The 20045-nt window shown below is 41.3% G+C and overlaps 1 protein-coding gene across 5 annotated transcripts in view; it reads left to right on the forward strand.

Moving 5' to 3' along the window:
• The window catches only part of pip4k2aa (phosphatidylinositol-5-phosphate 4-kinase, type II, alpha a), a 32335-nt gene extending 13650 nt beyond the window's left edge, over positions 1 to 18685 (forward strand). Inside the window, exons 4-11 of one of the 5 annotated variants that reach the window (XM_058059382.1) lie at positions 1283 to 1435; positions 3256 to 3402; positions 3488 to 3526; positions 9061 to 9168; positions 14040 to 14153; positions 14252 to 14495; positions 14571 to 14674; positions 16379 to 18685. In XM_058059382.1, coding sequence (XP_057915365.1) covers positions 1283 to 1435; positions 3256 to 3402; positions 3488 to 3526; positions 9061 to 9168; positions 14040 to 14153; positions 14252 to 14495; positions 14571 to 14674; positions 16379 to 16459 — 990 coding nt within the window. In that variant the 3' untranslated portion in view covers positions 16460 to 18685. Of the gene's footprint in view, positions 1 to 1282; positions 1436 to 3255; positions 3403 to 3487; positions 3527 to 9060; positions 9178 to 14039; positions 14154 to 14251; positions 14496 to 14570; positions 14675 to 16378 lie in introns of all 5 variants that reach the window. The other 4 variants (XM_058059381.1, XM_058059383.1, XM_058059380.1 and 1 more) reach the window with 4 other exon arrangements.
• Positions 18686 to 20045: the final 1360 nt, after the last annotated feature.

Genomic DNA, 20045 nt, shown 5'->3' on the forward strand with positions numbered 1-20045 from the left:
TTAGATAAAAGCCAAAGATGACAAAAACAGGATTTTATAACTGCATTAATTTGTTTATTGAGTTTATAATAAATAATAATAATTTAAAGAATAATTTTGAATAAATAATAATAATTTTATTATCTTAGTTAATGTTTGCTTAGCGAGACTGCAAAAAAAGGCAATTTCTGAAGCGAAATACCCGTTTTGGGTAACTGATAACATGCAACCGCAAGGACCCTTCCTTTTCTCTCTGCACCATCTGGTCCAAATACTGCTCCATATGGTCGCAAAATGTAAAGATAGTGAGTTAAGACCTGCTAAATCACTCTGATGTCTTCCTGTCTTTATCCTGTAATTTAGCTGTCTCTATGTAGTAGTATTTATGGTTAGAAGTAGAAAAAAAACATGTCAGGAACAATACAAGTCTTACAAAATGCATTGACAGCATTATAGAACCTGAGCACACCGTTGGGCTATTAACCCTTAGATGCATAAGTGGGTCAAAAATGACAATTTTTCATCATTTCATATTCCAGGTATTCCTCAAAAACATGTTTTTAATATCATGCCGTTCACATTTTTAATTTACCTTTCATAAATTTTAAGAAATTTTAGTTTTTGTGTTACAACCCCAACCTTCCATAAGTGGGTCAAAAATGACCCGGTCAGGTTGTTTTCTTGAAATATCTTCTTAATGAAAATGTTTCATCATTTCATATTCCAGGTATTCCTAAAAAACATGTTTTTGCTGTCATACCATTCACATTTTTAACTTATCTTTTATACATTTTAAGAAATTTTAGTTTTTGTGTTACAACCCCAACCTTCCATAGATGGGTCAAAAATGACCCGGTCATGTTGTTTTCTTGAAATATCTTCGTAATGAAAATTTTTCATCATTTCATATTCCCGGTATTCCTAAAAAAAACATGTTTTTAATATCATGTCGTTCACATTTTGAACTTACCTTTTATAAATTTTAAGAAATTTTAGTTTTTGTGTTACTACCCCAACCTTCCATAAGTGGGTCAAAAATGACCCGGTCAGGTTGTTTTCTTGAAATATCTTCGTAATGAAAATTTTTCATCATTTCATATTCTGGGTATTCCTAAAAAAAACATGTTTTTAATATCATGCCGTTCACATTTTAACTTACCTTTTATAAATTTTAAGAATTTTTTGTTTTGGAATGGTGTAGGGTCCAGTCATTCGTGCATCTAAGGGTTAATAGGACTTGAGCATAAACATACAGTATGTGACGACGACGATGATGATGATGTTTCCTTCGTTAATTTCTTAGAACTCCCTGACACGTAGCGCTCCCTTGAACAGCGAGGCCCAGGGAAGAAGCGGGGCCCGTTTCCATACCTCCTACGACAAGCGTTACGTCATCAAGACCATCAGCAGTGAGGATGTGGCGGAAATGCACAACATTCTGAAGAAGTACCATCAGGTGACATTACGTATCATAACGCAGTAACATTTCAGCATCCGCCTTATGATATCTTGGCGGTGACGCAAAAAGTGTGTCATAAAAAAAATATGCAGCATTATCATTTCATGTAGCGGTAGACTCGCGTGCATGCGCCTTGGAACACGCACCATCCTGGGATCAAAGTGTGACTTTGCTGACTTTAACGATCTAATAATCTAATTTCTGACTTTATTGTAGTGTCAAGGGGAGTTGCCGCCAGAATACCCAGCATGCTTTGCGGGCACTTTAGAAATAGCAGTTATAAGTTGCATGTTTGTTAGCGCTTAGTTGTTGTTTACGAACATAGAACGATTCATTGTTTTGTTTTCCTTGTGTTGTCACGCTAGTTGTTAGCTTGTGATTGTAAATTCAAGAGCGCCAAGATCACTACCAGATTGATGAAGAGAAGCAACGTTGTGGTGACCAACGTCAAGGCAATTTACAATTTATGTGTTAGCGCCAAATTAGGGCTGTGTGGCAAAAAATTAAAAGATAGTGTCAAATGTATATGTGGCAGTCCAGATTTATTTGTGGCGGGCCGCCACGAATGTATGCTAAACACTGGATTTACTGTCTTTTGAAAATAACTCAACAAATGAACCGCAGCTCCCCAGTGCTAGCAGCACTCGTGCAGCCTCACTTGTATTACCAGCTATATACACATTATAGATTATAGATAAACAGTGAATAGATATACTATCATAATGGTGGTTGCTGAATTGTGACTTTATACGTAATATTTGTGACTGTATACTTAATGTTTACAATAAAGCCTTCATTTAATTCTGAGAGTAGGGCTGCACGGCGGACGAGTGGTTAGCACACAGGCCTCACAGCTAGGAGACCCGGGTTCAATTCCACCCTCGGCTATCTCTGTGTGGAGTTTGCATGTTCTCCCCGTGCATGCTTGGGTTTTCTCCGGGTACTCCAACTTCCTCCCACACAGTAGTAGACCTTAAGGGATTATTGGATAACTCAATAATGCAATAAAAACCTGTTGTTTTGGCAATCAAGATTTTCATTTTTATTTTTTTTAATTAAAAAAATATATTTTTCATACAGGGTGGTTGAGTGGTTAGCGGGCATGATCTCACAGCTAGGAGACCCGGGTTCAATTCCACCCTCGGCTATCTCTGTGTGGAGTTTGCATGTTCTCCCCGTGCATGTGTGGGTTTTCTCCGGGTACTCCGGTTTCCTCCCACATTCCAAAAACATGCTAGGTTAATTGGCGGCTCCAAAGGTATGAATGTGAGTGTGAATGGTTGTTTGTCTATATGTGCCCTGTGATTGGCTGGCCACCAGTCCAGGGTGTACCCCGCCTCTCGCCCTGAAGACAGCTGGGATAGGCTCCAGCACCCCCGCGACCCTCGTGAGGAAAAAGCGGTAGAAAATGAATGAATGAAATATATTTCATACAGGGCAGTTGAGTGGTTAGCGGGCATGACCTCACAGCTAGGAGACCCGGGTTCAATTCCACCCTCGGCCATCTCTGTGTGGAGTTTGCATTTTGTCCCTGTGCATGCGTGGGTTTTCTCCGGGTACTCCGACACTTAATTACTTTGGGTACTCCGGGTACTCCCACATTCCAAAAACATGCTAGGTTAATTAGCGACTCCAAATTCTCCATAGGTATGAATGTGAGTGTGAATGGTTGTTTGCCTGCGACCTTCATGATGATAAGCGGTAGAAAATGAATGAATGAATGAATTCTGAGAGTAGCTGCCATAGTCCTGACAATGATTTCTTATTCTAGTTATGGATGTAGTAATTTCAAACTTTTTATTTCCACATTTCTGCAGTTCATCGTGGAGTGCCACGGCAACACGCTGCTGCCTCAGTTCCTGGGGATGTACCGGCTCACCGTGGACGGAGACGCAACTTACATGATTGTTACGCGCAACGTCTTCTCGCACCGCCTTTCCGTCTTCAAAAAATACGATCTTAAGGTAAGCGTAGAAAAAAAATACTTTACAGGAACAAAAAAAAAACAAACTAACATGATTCCTGTCATATCTTTTACTACCTGTACAGGGTTCAACTGTGGCACGAGAGGCCAGCGATAAGGAGAAGGTACAGTCATATGTCCATAATCTGGTTTGGCTTTTACACACTTTAGTTTTAGTTAATTTAGTTTGAATAAATGACTAGTTAAAGATTAATTTACCCTGTGGCCATTCCTACTAGATTCATCAGTTCGCCAATGATGCAATGGAGCGCAGAAATAAAGCTAATGTCGGTTCGAATTGGCAGGGTAATGTTAGCAAACATGCGCAACGATTCATTTGGTTTTATTTACCTTATTTAAGCAATTATTTGACGACATTTTGACAATGTAGAGTAGAAACTGCAATTTAGTGCCCTCACAGCTTCAGTCCATCACCCAAAACAAACTCCAAATTGAGGTCTGCGTTCCCTTCGGAGGACCGTGACAGTAATAAATATTCACTCCTTCATTTAGCACCTCCTCCATCGACCCATCACCATCCCCCTTGCACGCTATGTGTGTTTCTTTAGTTGGCTTCATTCCCTCTAACCTTGCTTCTGCTGCTCCACTACTTCGCCTGCTTGCCGTTGGTTGAGTGTGTGTATGTGCCACATTGGCGCTTTTTTGTGTGTATGCGTGGCTTTTCTGAGTGCTATTTATTTAATCGGATATTTGTGATAGTGTTCTTTTTGTCTTGAGTGATTTGTGCGTATGTGTCAGTCACAATGTGGTTGCTTGTGAGAGACTGGCTTTTGTCAGTTTTGGTGGCTTTGACCTTGTGAATGAAGGAAGTCGCGTACGGAATTCTTAAACACATTGACTCTGGGGTGCAGTTTGTATAGCCCGTACACTCAGCAATTCGGGAATTTGCTGACCTTGTTTCTGCGTGACCCCTTGCCTGTTTTGAGATTTGTTGGAACATGGCAATACCCTGCAGGAGTCTCGTTTTTTTTTAAAAAATGTCCATTTTGGTCATACAGTAAACCTCGGATATATCGGATTCAATTGTTCCCACTGGTTTTGTCCGATATAAGCGAAATCCGTTATATGCGTATACCGGAAAATGTCCATTTTACGCATATATCGGATTTATATCCGGTATATGCGTAAATCGGATTTTATCCGTTATAAAAAGGCACTTCCTTGACTATGTTTCCAATGTACCTGGACGCGCAGGCAACGCTGCAAATGACGTCGTCACGATTCGGCGAATCGGAGCGCCACGATGCGGCCATCCGATATATGCGAGGGAAATTTAATGGAAATGCATTGGAACGGGACTGGAGATTTTGTCCGAAATAGGCGAAATCCGTTATAAAAAATCCGATATATGCAATGAATTTTTATTGGAAATGCATTACAGAAAAATCGGTTCTTTTTTATCTGTCCGTTGTGAGCGAATTTCCGATATATCCGAGTCCGATATATCCGAGGTTTACTGTACATGCTACTGTAGTTCTTGCCCACCTATGGTAAGTGCTGGAAACTGAATGAAGAATTGTGTTGACGATGGAAGAATCAGATTGCGGTTTTTCCCAGCGCATCCCAAATACTCGCTTTGTGGCTCCTAATCCATGTATGAAAATATGTCATGCTTCCGGATCTACTCTACTACGACTTGAACCCAATGAATCCTGGCATTGTCATCTTGGAATATTGCTTGTTCCATCAGGGAAAAAAGGAAAAAAAAAAAACTTGATTTCTGTGAACCAAGACGTTAACAAGCGAAGCAAGTCCACATCAAAACAGTACCCCCACAAAGCATGTACGTTCCACAGTAGACATGCTGGCTGCATCACTTAATCCCTGATGCATCCATCAACCTGGACTAGCGAGACCACATGACCTTTTTTTTTTTTCCATTGCCCCAGAGTCCACAATCTTTACGTTCCTTTTGGTCTCACTGATAATTGGCTGCATCGCTCTCTCTTCTCTTCATGTGTGCATGTGGAAACGCTCTGACTTCTCACTCGCCGATTTCCTTACTTGGTGCAGGCCGGTAATTACAGCGACTTGCGGCATTAGTTAAAACATATGCCAGTTAAAACATATTAATCACCGCGGTAATTGTCCAACAGGCAGGATCCGGCGAGGCTTAAAAATATGAGAGCTATATTTTGTGACTCAAAGGGATTTGGACTTTTCCACTCGTGTTTATGGTGCACCATGCAGTGAGATGCAGTGAGGTATGACAGACTTCAGGGACTCCCGCAACTAAATATAGCATCGTGTTGTCGTTGGAGGAGACACAATTCTCGGATTAAAGCTGTTGGAGAGTGGGGAAAAGGAAAAAAACACCTTTTTTTTGTGTACATTAATTGATACTTTATGAATACTGCAGCATTCACATCCGACATTTACATGCTATTTCAAAATATTAGTATGTGGAATCAAACTATGGAATGGATTGAGTAAGGAACTCAAACAATGCACAACGATGAGCCAATTCAAGAAACAATACAAGCAGTTGATGTTTGCTAAATACAAGATGAAGAGTCTTAAACCAGTCATGATGTTCTATATATATATATATCACTATATTGACAGTTACTATGGTAACCATTATGTCATTGTATGGTCATATCACCTCGTACTTCGGTACGTGACAAAAATTTAAAAAAAAATAAAAAAACTATATTAGGAAAGCAGGAAGTGAACAAATGTAACAGTTACTGATTGTGCTATATATATCGCTATATTGACTGTTACTATGGTAACCATTATGTCATTGTATGGTCATATCACCTCGTACTTCGGTATGTGACAAAAATAAAAAAATTAAACAAAAAACTATATTAGGAAAGCAGGAAGTGCACAAATGTAACAGTTACTGACCAGATGGAGGGGTAGGATTTAATAAGCTTTGCTTCTTCCTACTCCTTTTGGACATGTGGAACTGTGAACTGATTATGTGATGCATTCAATTGTAATGTGATGCATGTTCAAATGAAATTAAACCATTGCCATTTTTATAGCAATTACAGATACCAGAGATGTCAAAATGTTAATGACTTTGGACTCGACTTGACAATATCATCAACTTTGGCATCAATGACTTAGGACATGACTCGGACTTTAGTCCGATGACACTTAACAGTGCTTATGAAATTTCAAGCCAACGACTTGACTCAACCTGAATTGGCATTGACTTGCATGTCTTTACTTTAGACAAAATATTCACTTTCTCTGACAGATACGACAGACTATCACAAAAAATGTACAGCACTGTATTGTGCAACATGGGAAATCCCGCCATTTTTTTCCCGCTAATTGATGCACTCAATTGTAATCTGATGCATGTTCAAATTAAATTAAACATTGCCATTTTTATAGCAATTACAGATACCAGAGATGTCAAAATGTTAATGACTTTGGACTCGACTTGACAATATCATCAACTTTGGCATCAATGACTTAGGACATGACTCGGACTTTAGTCCGATGACACTTAACAGTGCTTATGAAATTTCAAGCCAACGACTTGACTCAACCTGAATTGACTTGACTTGAGACTTGCATGTCTTTAGTGTTAATATAGTATAATACACAAACTGTGGCGCTCTTGAATTACCCAAGAGATGCTCTTTATTTTTGGCAAGCAAGTAGCAAACACGGAACTCACAACAAGGTTGTCAACACAACGGAAACGACAGGAAGTCATGACTCAACATAAGAGCCTGACTCAGGATGTCATAAAAGAAATAACACTATAACCATCACGCAGGAACTTAACACCTACACAAACTTAACTACTATGTTAACTTGAAAAATGTACTTTAGGTAACTCCAGCAAGACAAGCTGGGGGTACTACCTGCTCCCAGCATACCTTGCGGCTTTTGTAAACTGTTGCTGGTGTAGTGACAATGTGAGTTATTACTTGCCTACTCAAAGAGAGTCTGTGAAGCAAGCTGAAGTGCCTTTGAGTATCTTTTGTGAGATTCAACAAATGCACAAAAATTTGATGTCTACAAAATATGTGCTGCGGGTTTGAGACCCCTGTTCTAAAATACTATAACTAGTAATGCATGATAAGTATTGCGCCGATATGAGAAATTATGAAGTCATACTAATAAATCTGATAACATTAGCCACGTTTACATGATGAGTTTTTCTCTTTACGAATGACCTTTCCGAAAGCAATGGTATACATGGAAAGGAATATTCCAATCGTATCACGTGATACCGACTTCCTCCAGTTTTTCTTTCACTTTTCACTTTTTTTTCACTTTTTTTTCCTTCGTCCAGTTTTGAAATTTAGTTTGAATCAAAAACTTTCCACAACAGTCCAGTGCTGATTGCTCGCCTCCATTTTTTTTTTAATCGAAAAACGTCTGGAGCTGCGTGTTACATCATATCTCAGCATTCGCTGAAAGAACGCACCCGGGAACAGGAAGTTCAATCTTGCTTAATTATAATTAAGCTCGGCACATGTTTTATATAGATATGTATTTTTTTGTATTTTTTTTATAAAACTGGACTTGTGAATAGCGTATAGAATGGTTTAGATTCTGTTCCATAGATGGCGCTAATGCACACGAAAGCTGCTTGCCAACCGCTAATAAACAACACGAAGAAGAACGCAGTCCGTTTGAGCGGGTACAAGATTCCTCAATCGGATTGGGAATCCGATTATATATTCATTCGGATTGGCATTTTTTTTTCGTAATGAGGTGTATACAAAGGTTCAATTCTTTCCGATTGAGCAAATAACCTGAATGGAATTGGAATATTTAGGTCCATGTAAACGTGGCTATTTAAGGTTATCATGTAATAGCATTGTAGTATATGTACAAACAAGTAGTTTCTCAAAATACTGTGTAAACCGGCAATTATTCTTCATCCGTTGTCGTCGTGTGGACACCCACACACACCGTGAGTGCCTAGCAAGCGAAAAACGAATAGTTGTGTTTGTTTCGGAAGTGTGTGTTTTTAATATGTCTTCAAGTACACAAACAAAGAAGCATGGCAGGGTTCTCCCCTGACTGCATGACATGTCTCCCTTTCATGCATGCATCTTATCTGCATGCAATACACTGTTTTTCTGCATCTTTTTTTTTTTATATAATTACACTGTTTCTAACATATTCCAGTGTGTCCATTCCGTTTGCACATTGTCGTTCTTTTCAACCCGCATAAAACATGTCGTTTTTTTCTTGACCTGTCCATGGTTTGGGGCAGACAGACTGTTTACAGTCCTCATTGGGCACCAGCACCGCCTGGTGCGCACACACATGTTGGTGTGAGGACTGCATTAATGGTAGAAACCATAGAGGAGCATCTATAGTTGCTTCCTTGCTTTGTTTAGTTGCAGCTCCAAGGCGCCTGGTAGAGGGGCTCCGTCAGCCTGTTTCCTGTCTTGGTCAGCGATTTTATTTTTTTTTATCAAAACTGACTTCCAACTTGGATATTTTTTTCGCGTTGATACCCTCTCCAACAATCCTCCGATTTCGAAAAGGAAAAAAAAAACAAAAACACTTGTGTTCTTTTACATTTTCAATACTTTGCCTTTACTTCCAACTTCCTTCCTCCCTTCCTTTCTTCTCTCCTTTCCTTTCCTCCTGCCCCTCCCTCCCTCCCTCCGTTCTCCGTTCCCCCCACCCCCTCCCCTCCTTTTTCTAGCAGCCGCCCCCACCAGAGGATGTGCCCCCGCGGCCCAAATCTGGTAACGTTCAGCAAAGGCTGCAAACACTGCGGATCGCTACGCGCTTTTACTGCGCCATGAAACACGTAAGAGATGTAAGACAACCAGGGCTCATATACCAGGCATGATCTATCTAAGTTTTTTTTTTTTTTTACGGTTCTTTCTTCCCCAGGATGCACTGTTATTCAAAAAAAAAACATTACTTTTCTTAACATTCAAACGTGTTTTGCTTAATTTGTCAGTCGGTTTATTTTGTTGAGTCACTATTCAAAATGGTGGAAAAAAAAACAGCTTGAGTTTTCATGTAAAGCAGTCAGAAATGGGAGAGTGTAATCATAGAAACGACACTATGATGGTGGGAATGTGCCTAAAAAAAAAAAGCGCTGATGAGATTTACTGGCACTGTGCCTCACTTGCTGGCAAACCGCTTCGTTTTGTAAGGGACTGAGAGGGTTGGGTGGGGGGGTCGAATTGGCACCCAACAAAGTAGTTGCCTTAGGTAGTTAAAAGGCAATCCAAGTGATGACTCAGAATACACAGGGTTTTTCTTCTAAGTACAGCATGTGCTGATCATCTGACCGTAACGCAGCGTGACTATGTACGTCCTCTCCTACCTCCTCATTACGGACGACGGCGTCTCGTTTAGCGGCTTGCAGTTTCAGAGGAAAAAAATAATAATAATTAAGCAGGAAATTTGCTGCTTATAACACAACAACAGGCAATTTGTTGATATAATATTATATATAGTATTTATAAATACAGACCAGAACAGTTAACCACAATCAGTTTTGATCTAGTCATTATATAAATTAAATTAAAATTAGGGCGGCACGGTGGACGAGTGGTTAGCGCACAGACCTCACAGCTAGGTGGACCAGGGTTCGATTCCACCCTCGGCCATCTCTGTGTGGAGTACTCCGGTTTCCTCCCACATTCCAAAAACATGCTAGGTTAATTGGTGAATCCAAATTGTCCATAGGTATGAATGTGAGTGTGAATGGTTGTTTGACTATATGTGCCCTGTGATTGGCTATGCGACCAGTCCAGGGTGTACCCCGCCTCTCGCCCGAAGACAGCTGGGATAGGCTCCAGCAGTCCTCTCGACCCTTGTGAGGAAAAGCGTGAGAAAATGATTGAATGAATGAATGAATGAATACATAGCAAGCTGCACAGTGGTCGAGTGGTTAGCACGCAGACCTCACAGCTAGGAGGACCAGGGTTCGATTCCACCCTCGGCCATCTCTGTGTGGAGTACTGCGGTTTCCTCCCACATTCCAAAAACATGCTAGGTTAATTAGCGACTCCAAATTGTCCATAGGTATGAATGTGAGTGTGAATGGTTGTTTGTCTATATGTGCCCTGTGATTGGCTGGCGACCAGTCCAGGGTGTACCCCGCCTCTCGCCCGAAGACAGCTGGGATAGGCTCCAGCAGTCCTCTCGACCCTTGTGAGGAAAAGCGGGAGAAAATGATTGAATGAATACATAGCAAGCTGCACAGTGGACGTGTGGTTAGCATGCAGACCTCACAGCTAGGAGGACCAGGGTTCGATTCCACCCTCTGCCATTTCTGTGTGGAGTACTCCGGTTTCCTCCCACATTCCAAAAACATGCTAGGTTAATTAGCGACTCCAAATTGTCCATAGGTATGAATGTGAGTGTGAATGGTTGTTTGTCTATATGTGCCCTGTGATTGGCTATGCGACCAGTCCAGGGTGTACCCCGCCTCTCGCCCGAAGACAGCTGGGATAGGCTCCAGCACCCCCGCGACCCTTGGGAGGAAAAAAGTGGTAGAAAATGAATGAATGAAATTAAAATTAGGGTGGCACGGCGTTCGAGTGGTTAGCGTGCAGACCTCACAGCTAGGAGGACCAGGGTTCGATTCCACCCTCTGCCATTTCTGTGTGGAGTACTCCGGTTTCCTCCCACATTCCAAAAACATGCTAGGTTAATTGGCGACTCCAAATTGTCCATAGGTATGAATGTGAGTGTGAATGGTTGTTTGACTATATGTGCCCTGTGATTGGCTATGCGACCAGGCCAGGGTGTACCCCGCCTCTCGCCCGAAGACAGCTGGGATAGGTTCCAGCACCCCCGCGACCCTTGGGAGGAAAAAAGCGGTAGAAAACGAATGAATGAATGAATGAAATTAAAATTAAGGCGGCACGGCGGTCGAGTGATTAGCGCGCAGACCTCACAGCTAGGAGGACCAGGGTTCGATTCCACCCTCGGCCATCTCTGTGTGGAGTTTGCATGTTCTCCCCGTGCATGCGTGGGTTTTCTCCGGGTACTCCGGTTTCCTCCCACATTCCAAAAACATGCTAGGTTAATTAGCGACTCCAAATTGTCCATAGGTATGAATGTGAGTGTGAATGGTTGTTTGTCTATATGTGCCCTGTGATTGGCTGGCGACCAGTCCAGGGTGTACCCCGCCTCTCGCCTGAAAACAGCCGGGATAGGCTCCAGCACCCCCGTGACCCTCGTGAGGAAAAAGCGGTAGAAAATGAATGAATGAATGAAATTAAAATAAAAAATTTTGCACAATATTATAACATCTTACATGCACGTCAACCGTGATCTCATTGGTTTAAGTGTTGCAATGAAAACGGTGAACAATTTTGTGATTTGTGCGACTAGAATTGTTTTTTTATTCATATTTGAGGTCCATGTCTGTATATATGTGCTCAAATGTCCTCTTCAGATGTCAGATGTTTTATGTGTTCCATCTGTGTGTGTGTGTATATAGGTGTAGCCTATACTTGTGTGTGTATGTGCGTTCATATGCGTGTCCGTATGATGTCTGAGCTCCTTCTACCGCTACAAAGTCTTCATGCGTTGCTGCTCTCTCTTCTTCTTCTGCTGCCATAGAAACGCTGTAGTAGCCAAACTGCTGTTGTTACCACCCTCGTTTACCTCATTTCCTGCTCTCTTTAGCCGAAATATTAGAGACCCATTCTCACTAAAACACCTCTTCCCCCACCCCCTCGCCCCAGGGAGCTGGCAGGGTTGCAGCGGCTTGCTCCCAAATAGCAGTATTGCCATATTTAGACACTTAAATAGTGGGTAGCCCAGCTAGCAAAGACGTCTCTTGGCTGTCAGTTAAACATCCTAAACAGTGTATGGATCTACCAGATGTGTTTTTAAAAAAAAGTTATGTGAATAAATGAATACAGTAGATCCCCATTTTTTGCAGTTTTGTATATGCAACCCCGAATAATCACAAATATCTGATTTAAAGTTGCTGTATGTTATGGATAGGACGCTAACTTTCTAACATACTATATCACGCCTGTTATATTTATATTACCAGCCAAAGATAGGGATTTGACAAAGTTTAGCTACTAATATTAGCTATTATTGAATACATTGCAATCTGCACGGAGGTCGTGTGGTTAGCGCACAGACCTCACAGCTAGGAGACCCGGGTTCAATTCCACCCTTTGCCATCTCTGTGTGGAGTTTGCACGTTCTCCACGTGCATGCGTGGGTTTTCTCCACATTCCAAAAACATGCTAGGTTAATTGGCGACTCCAAATTGTCCATAGGTATGAATGTGAGTGTGAATGGTTGTTTGTCTATATGTGCCCTGTGATTGGCTGGCAACCCCCGCGACCCTTGTGAGGAAAAGCGGGAGAAAATGATTGAATGAATTAATGAATTCAAAGCTGCACAGTGGTCGTGTGGTTAGCGTGCAGACCTCACAACTAGGAGACCCGGGTTCAATTCCACCCTCGGCTATCTCTGTGTGGAGTTTGCACGTTCTCCCCGTGCATGCGTGGGTTTTCTCCGGGTACTCCGGTTTTCCTCCCACATTCCAAAAACATGCTAGGTTAATTAGCGACTCCAAATTGTCCATAGGTATGAATGTGAGTGTGAATGGTTGTTTGTCTATATGTGCCCTGTGATTGGCTGGCCACCAGTCCAGGGTGTACCCCGCCTCTCGCCCGAAGACAGCTAGGATAGGCTCCAGCACCCCCGCGACCCTTGTGAGGAAAAGCGGGAGAAAATTAATGAATGGATGAATGAATGGTTAGCGCTCAGGCCTCACAGCTAGGAGACCCACGTTCAATTCCACCCTCAGACCTCTCTGTGTGGAGTTTGCATGAGTTTTCTCCGGGCACTCCGGTTTTCCTCCCACATTCAAAAAACATGCTAGGTTAATTGGCGACTCGAAATTGTCCATAGGTATGAATGTGAGTGTGAATGGTTGTTTGTCTATATGTGCCCTGTGATTGGCTGGCCACCAGTCCAGGGTGTAGCCCGCCTCTCGCCCCAAGACAGCTGGGATAGGCTGCCTCTCAACCCATAGCCTATTATAACAATATTGGTAACTTGCACTAGCTGGCAATAGTATTTTAAATGGTAAATAATGACATTTTGAATATATATTCATTAGTTTCATGAGTTTAGAGTAACATTGCTGGGATCTACTGTATCATTGTTTACAAAAGGAAAATGCTATTTTCGAGAATACCGCATCAGATGGGTCTGTACATTCTTCTGCGCATGCTGCATGGACTGTGCTACACAAATCAACGAGGTCAGCCTTGGTTTGGATGGGACCGCCTGCGCTTCTGCTCTACCTTGACAGACAGGCTGTCTATCACACAAACCACTGGTTAAGTGTTTCAACATGCAGGATCTTTGCCCAAATTCCTTCCTGACACCGTTTTTAAAAAAGAGATACACATGTTGAAATACCCGTTTTGACAACCATGAAGTGACGTTTATTTGTGATGTTTTAATACACTGGGGGAAAAACACATCAAGAATACCGATGCTGATGTTGAAACTTCAAATAAGACGTTCAAATTCTAAAAGTGACACATTTCATAGCAGCAGCATTCTGCCATGTTTTTTTTTGCCCAGTTCTGCTGCATGCCACTGTGAATTGAAATCCCCGTTTCTCATTGTTGTCACTCTTGACCCCCCGCTAATCTGTCATGCTACAATGGCTAGGCGAAGGAGCTGCCGACCTATAAGGACAACGACTTCATCAACGACGGGCAGAAGATCTGCATTGACGACGAGAACAAGAAGATGTTTCTTGAGAAGCTTAGGAAAGATGTGGAGGTATGATCTTTTATGAACTTTTTCAACCACTGATCAGATTAGATCCTTCATCTTTAAGATGAACTTTTCTTTTTTCTTCCCACTTCCGCCATCATCAGTTCCTGGCGCAGTTAAAGCTCATGGACTACAGCCTGCTGGTCGGGATCCACGACGTCGAGCGAGCCGAGCAGGAAGAGGTGGAAAGCGAGGACAACGAAGCCGAGGAGGAGGGCGGCGAGAGCGACGGAGGAGCCATCGGGACCCCGCCCGACAGTCCCAGCAACACCCTGGACAGCACTAAGCCCCTGTCGCCGGGAGAGTTTGATCCCACCATTGACGTATACGCCATCAAAAGCAGCGACAGTGAGTGTCACAAATGCGCCTCCTGGTGGTACGTGGTGGTGGTGTTACTGATAAGAGCTGTGTTTTCTCCTGCAGCTGCTCCCAGGAAAGAAGTTTACTTCATGGCCATCATAGATATCCTGCAACATTACGATGCCAAGAAGAAGGCTGCTCATGCCGCAAAGACAGTCAAACATGGCGTAAGACATGCTTGTTTTTTTGATAATACTGTATGAATGATGAATGACTAAAAATATTGTTTGATTCCCTGTTATAACTGGCTGTGGAATCACACAAACTCGATCAAACCGAACACACAGTAATCCCTCATTTATCGCAGTTAATTACTTCCAGACCCGACAGTGATAAATGAATTTCTTTATTTATAAATACAATATTTTTGTAGTTAGACCACAGGAAAATCTGTTTATAATAATCCAAAATATGATTTGTAATGTTATTTAAGTTATTAGACTCTTGGCCTTGACTAAACATGCAAATATGCTAATAAGTTTGACAAATATATGTTTGAAGAAAAAAAGGGCATCTCAACTTTGTGATATAAGCGTTTTGATTTTCTCAATATTTTGATTTTCTTCTTAAATAATCCATCCATTTTCTATACCGCTTATCCTCACAAGGGACTTAAATAATCTTTATACAATTTCTTTTTAGAATATTATGACTTAATTCCCATAATATTGTATTTTTTCCCAAACCTAATTTTCTAAAAAATTACTTTATTTTGTTTTTATTTTATATTATTATTATATTATTATATATTTTTTCATACTATTACAACTTAAAAAAAAAATTAAATGATTTAATATTTCAATATTTCAATGTTTCTGACATGGCTGCACGGCGGACGAGTGGTTAGCATGCAGACCTCACAGCTATAGGAGACCACGGATCAATTCCACCCTCGGCCATCTCTGTGTGGAGTTTGCATGTTCTCCCCGTGCTAAAAACATGCTAACAACATGCTAAACATGCTAGGTTAATTGGCGACTCCAAATTTGTCCATAGGTATGAATGTGAGTGTGAATGGTTGTTTGTCTATATGTGCCCTGTGATTGGCTGGCCACCAGTCCAGGGTGTGCCCCGCCTCTCGCGTGAAGACAGCTGGGATAGGCTCCAGCACCCACCGTGAAAATGTGCATAGAAAATGAATGAATGTTATTAGAGCCCTCTAAACATGAACCAACACCCCTATAGTCACATTTACACTCATATTACCCAATATACTAGACATAACAAGATGAATAAGACATATAAGGCATAAATAAGACATAATATTGTTTGAATGTGTTTATTTGTATTTTAGTTCATTTAGCTATTTTTATGCTCATATTTTGGACTAGTATAATAGTCAACCCTGAAACGGTTGATGATGATTTATGAATTAATATAATTTTTGAGAGGATTACTTTACAGAACTACAGGATTACAGACACTTTATAATATTTACCATAACGAAAAACATTGAAGCAAATGTGCTAACTGAATGCTAGCATTGCATGAGCTAGTTTTCAAACAAAATAGATAAGGTAGAATAGAAAATAGAAAATAAAAATGTAAAAAATATATATATAAAAAATATATTTAAAAATATATAAATATATATATATAATATATATAAACATATAACAAATTAAAAAAATAAAATATAATGCATATTTCACTTAAACAGCTGATATGTACAATAAGCATAGAATACCTCATACATAAGGTGTCAAATAGCACTACAGAGCATCGTCGCCACCTATAGGAGTATTAATGGACAACACCTTGTTGCATTCAATTCCACCCATCCAGCCTCTTTCTATGCCGCTTATCCTTGCATTAAATTCCCTTCCCGGTTGAGACCCGCATGCTGATGCTTCTTCTCTCTCCCTCCGCAGGCCGGAGCCGAGATCTCCACAGTGAACCCAGAGCAGTACTCCAAGAGGTTTTACGACTTCATCAACACTATTTTGTCATAGCCCCCAGGGCGCACCATGAGGCGCTGAGCCTCGCAGGGAAGGGAAGGGGGGATAGTGCAGTGGAGTTCTCAGGTGGAGAATTAATTGTGCAGCAACGTCTTTGTATAGGACTCTCCCTTTGCCCGTTCCCCCCCCCCACACACACCCGCGCCACAGTGTGGGCACCACGCTCTCGCAGCAGCTAAAAACATTGTTCGTTTACATTTTAACCTCTTTTTTTGAGTTGTATTTGCGTTTCTTCTACGGACCTTGTGGAAAGCAAAACGTGTAATTTGTTGTGTTTTTTTTTTTTTTTTTTTGTGGAAACGTGGCTTTTTATTTGTCGCTTCTCGCACATCATCGTGGTGTTTTTTTTTTTTTTACGTCCCGACTCAGCAATGATGGAGGCGAAAGGGTCAAAATCAGCGTGACGCCGCGTTTTTAAGAAAGTCAGCAACAGTCTTCCAAATGGCGTCGGTGCAAGAACCGACATTGACGTTTCGTCTCTCGTTCTTCTTGCTCCTGACCGTGCAAACCCGCGCTGTTTTTTGTCCTCTTCGGAAAATGATTAAGTACGACTAAGGGAAGTATCTTTCAAGAATAAGCGGTGAAAAGTAACTTTTTTTTTTTCGCGGGAGTCATCTGCCAGCCCTGAACAGCACCTTAATAAGTAAAATATAACAAAAAAAAAAATTGCACTTTTTATTTGTGGTTCAAGTCCTGTATACATCAGTTCTGTTACAGTTACGTAACTCCATTACGTCGAGGAGCTGCAAGGGCTTACCTCCATGTGGAGACCAACCAGCAAAGTATTAAGATCCGGAACAAAAGAACCACATTGCATCCTCATTTTAGTTGCGTTTTGATGCTCGCTTCCTGTGAGATGCTCACTTTTATGCAACAAACAAAACCGATACACAATTCACTCCATCATAAATGCAGATATTTCTCTAAAATATTGATTATCTACTGCACTCCGTTGCGGTGCTTTACGACGTGTTACCGCAGTAGTTTGTTTACAGAGCATCTAACGAGGAACCTTGTAATAATCAGGTTGTAACAGTTGCATGTGCTTACTTCCTGCGTCGGTGTGTTTCAACGTGGTAAAACCAGAGCTGCAGACCCACACGTTTGTGTTACAGTAACACTTAAAAAAAAAAAAAAGACGGGAGTTTTACTTTTTTTTTGTATATTTTGCACACGAGGACAGGAACCAAATGTTACGAACAACAAACCCCCCCCCTCCACGGTTATCCAATGCGGTCTTATCAAGGGAAATGCAATATATACGTGTGTGCGTGTGTGAAAAGTGGTTTGTGAGCGTGACGTTGTGTAACGTATAACCAACTAAAAACCAAGTAACGTAACGTTAACGTTCTCCTTGAGCTATTTTAAACCCCTTAAAAGCTTCCATCACGATATGTTTGTGTAGATATCAGATTATATTCACATTTTTATATTTTTACATTGGATTTAAGTCATGAATAATAGTTGTATTTTAAAAGAATTTGCAAAAATGGAGCCACCCTTTTTGGGATGAATGATGATGATGGTGCTGTTGGTCGATGAAGAATAATTATGCTTGAATTTCTACAATGTGCTTAAAACAAAAGTTAGAGAAAAAAAAATGTGCATGTCACAGGACTAAGTTTCCTTATCTTCTCTAGTCGGTGGTGTTGCCTGTTCAGGTTCTTTTTATGTGTGTGTGTGTGTCTGTGTGTGTGTTAGCGTCATATAATCCCCCCCCATCTACCCACATCATGCTTTAACTGTTTTCATTGTTACACTGTGCAAGATGTGTGCCTTTATACTCCGAAATTATTTAATTTTATATTTTGTAATCTTTTTTTTTAATAAATGTCAAATGTTATTTTGATAATAGGGTGTTTACTTTGCCCTTTACACCCCCCCCTCCCCCCCCTCTCTCTCTCTCTGTATGTATAGACTTGTTCATGTTTTTAAATGTTCAACCATTCGAATGATGGGTGTTAAAACCAACTAAAAGAAGCTGTGTCCCGTTTTTGAGATGGTGGTTAAGTTTAATTCATGTTCGCAATCTGCCTTTTTAATCTTGTGTGTGAGTGTGTGTGTGTGTTTACCGTGTGTGTTGTGCTCGTCCTGCCTGTCACACATATTTTTATCCTGTTTTTTTTTTTTTCATTGTCGTCCTATACAAACTTGTGTTTTCTTGCTTCAGCTCAACTTTTTATGTCACATAGTAAACACACTATGGTTACAGTGAAGAAAATAAGTATTTGAACACCCTGCTATTTTGCTATTTCTCCCACTTAGAAATCATGGAGGGGTCTGAAATTTTCATCGTAGGTGCATGTCCACTGTGAGAGAGATAAACTAAAAAGAAAAATCCAGAAATCACAATGCATGATTTTTTAACAATTTATTTGTGTGATACAGCTGCAAATAAGTATTTGAACACCTGTGTATCATCTAGAATTCTGACCCTGAAAGACCTGTTAGTCTGCCCATTAGAAGTCCACCTGCACTCCATGTATCATCCTGAATCAGATGCACCTGTTTGAGGTCGTTAGCTGCATAAAGACACCTGTCCACCCCATACAATCAGTAAGACTTTAACTTGTAACATGGCGAAGACCAAAGAGCTGTCCAAAGACACCAGAGACAAAATTGTACACCTCCACAAGGCTGGAAAGGGCTACGGAGCAATTACCAAGCAGCTTGGTGAAAAAAGGTCCACTGTTGGAGCTATCATTAGAAAATGGAAGAAGCTAAACATGACGGTCAATCTCAATCGGAGTGGAGCCCCATGCAAGATATCACCTCGTGGGGTCTCAATGATTCTAAGAAAGGTGAGGAATCAGCCCAGAACTACACGACAGGACTTGGTCAATGACCTGAAAAGAGCTGGGACCACCGTTTCCAAGGTTACTGTAGGTAATACACTAAGACGTCATGATGTGAAATCATGCATGGCACGAAAGGTTCCCCTGCTTAAACCAGCACATGTCAAGGCCCGTCTTAAGTTTGCATATGACCATTTGGATGATACAGAGGAGTCATGGGAGAAAGTTTTATGGTCAGATGAGACCAAAATAGAACTTTTTGGTCATAATTCCAATAAGCGTGTTTGGAGGAAGAAGAATGAAGAGTACAATCCGAAGAACACCATCCCTACTGTGAAGCATGGGGGTGGTAGCATCATGCTTTGGGGGTGTTTTTCTGCACATGGGACAGGACGAGTGCACTGCATTAAAGAGAGGATGACTGGGGCCGTGTATTGTGAGATTTTGGGGAACAACCTCCTTCCCTCTGTCAGAGCATTGAAGATGGGTCGTGGCTGGGTCTTCCAACACGACAACGACCCGAAGCACACAGCCAGGAAAACCAAGGAGTGGCTCCGTAAGAAGCATATCAAGGTTCTAGCATGGCCCAGCCAGTCTCCAGACCTGAACCCAATCGAAAATCTTTGGAGGGAGCTCAAACTCCGTGTTTCTCAGCGACAGCCCAGAAACCTGACTGATCTAGAGAAGATCTGTGTGGAGGAGTGGGCCAAGATCCCTCCTGCAGTGTGTGCAAACCTGGTGAAAAACTACAGGAAACGTTTGACCTCTGTAATAGCAAACAAAGG

Source organism: Doryrhamphus excisus, chromosome 21 (genome assembly GCF_030265055.1).
Source record: "Doryrhamphus excisus isolate RoL2022-K1 chromosome 21, RoL_Dexc_1.0, whole genome shotgun sequence".
Classification (NCBI taxonomy): Eukaryota; Metazoa; Chordata; class Actinopteri; order Syngnathiformes; family Syngnathidae; genus Doryrhamphus; species Doryrhamphus excisus.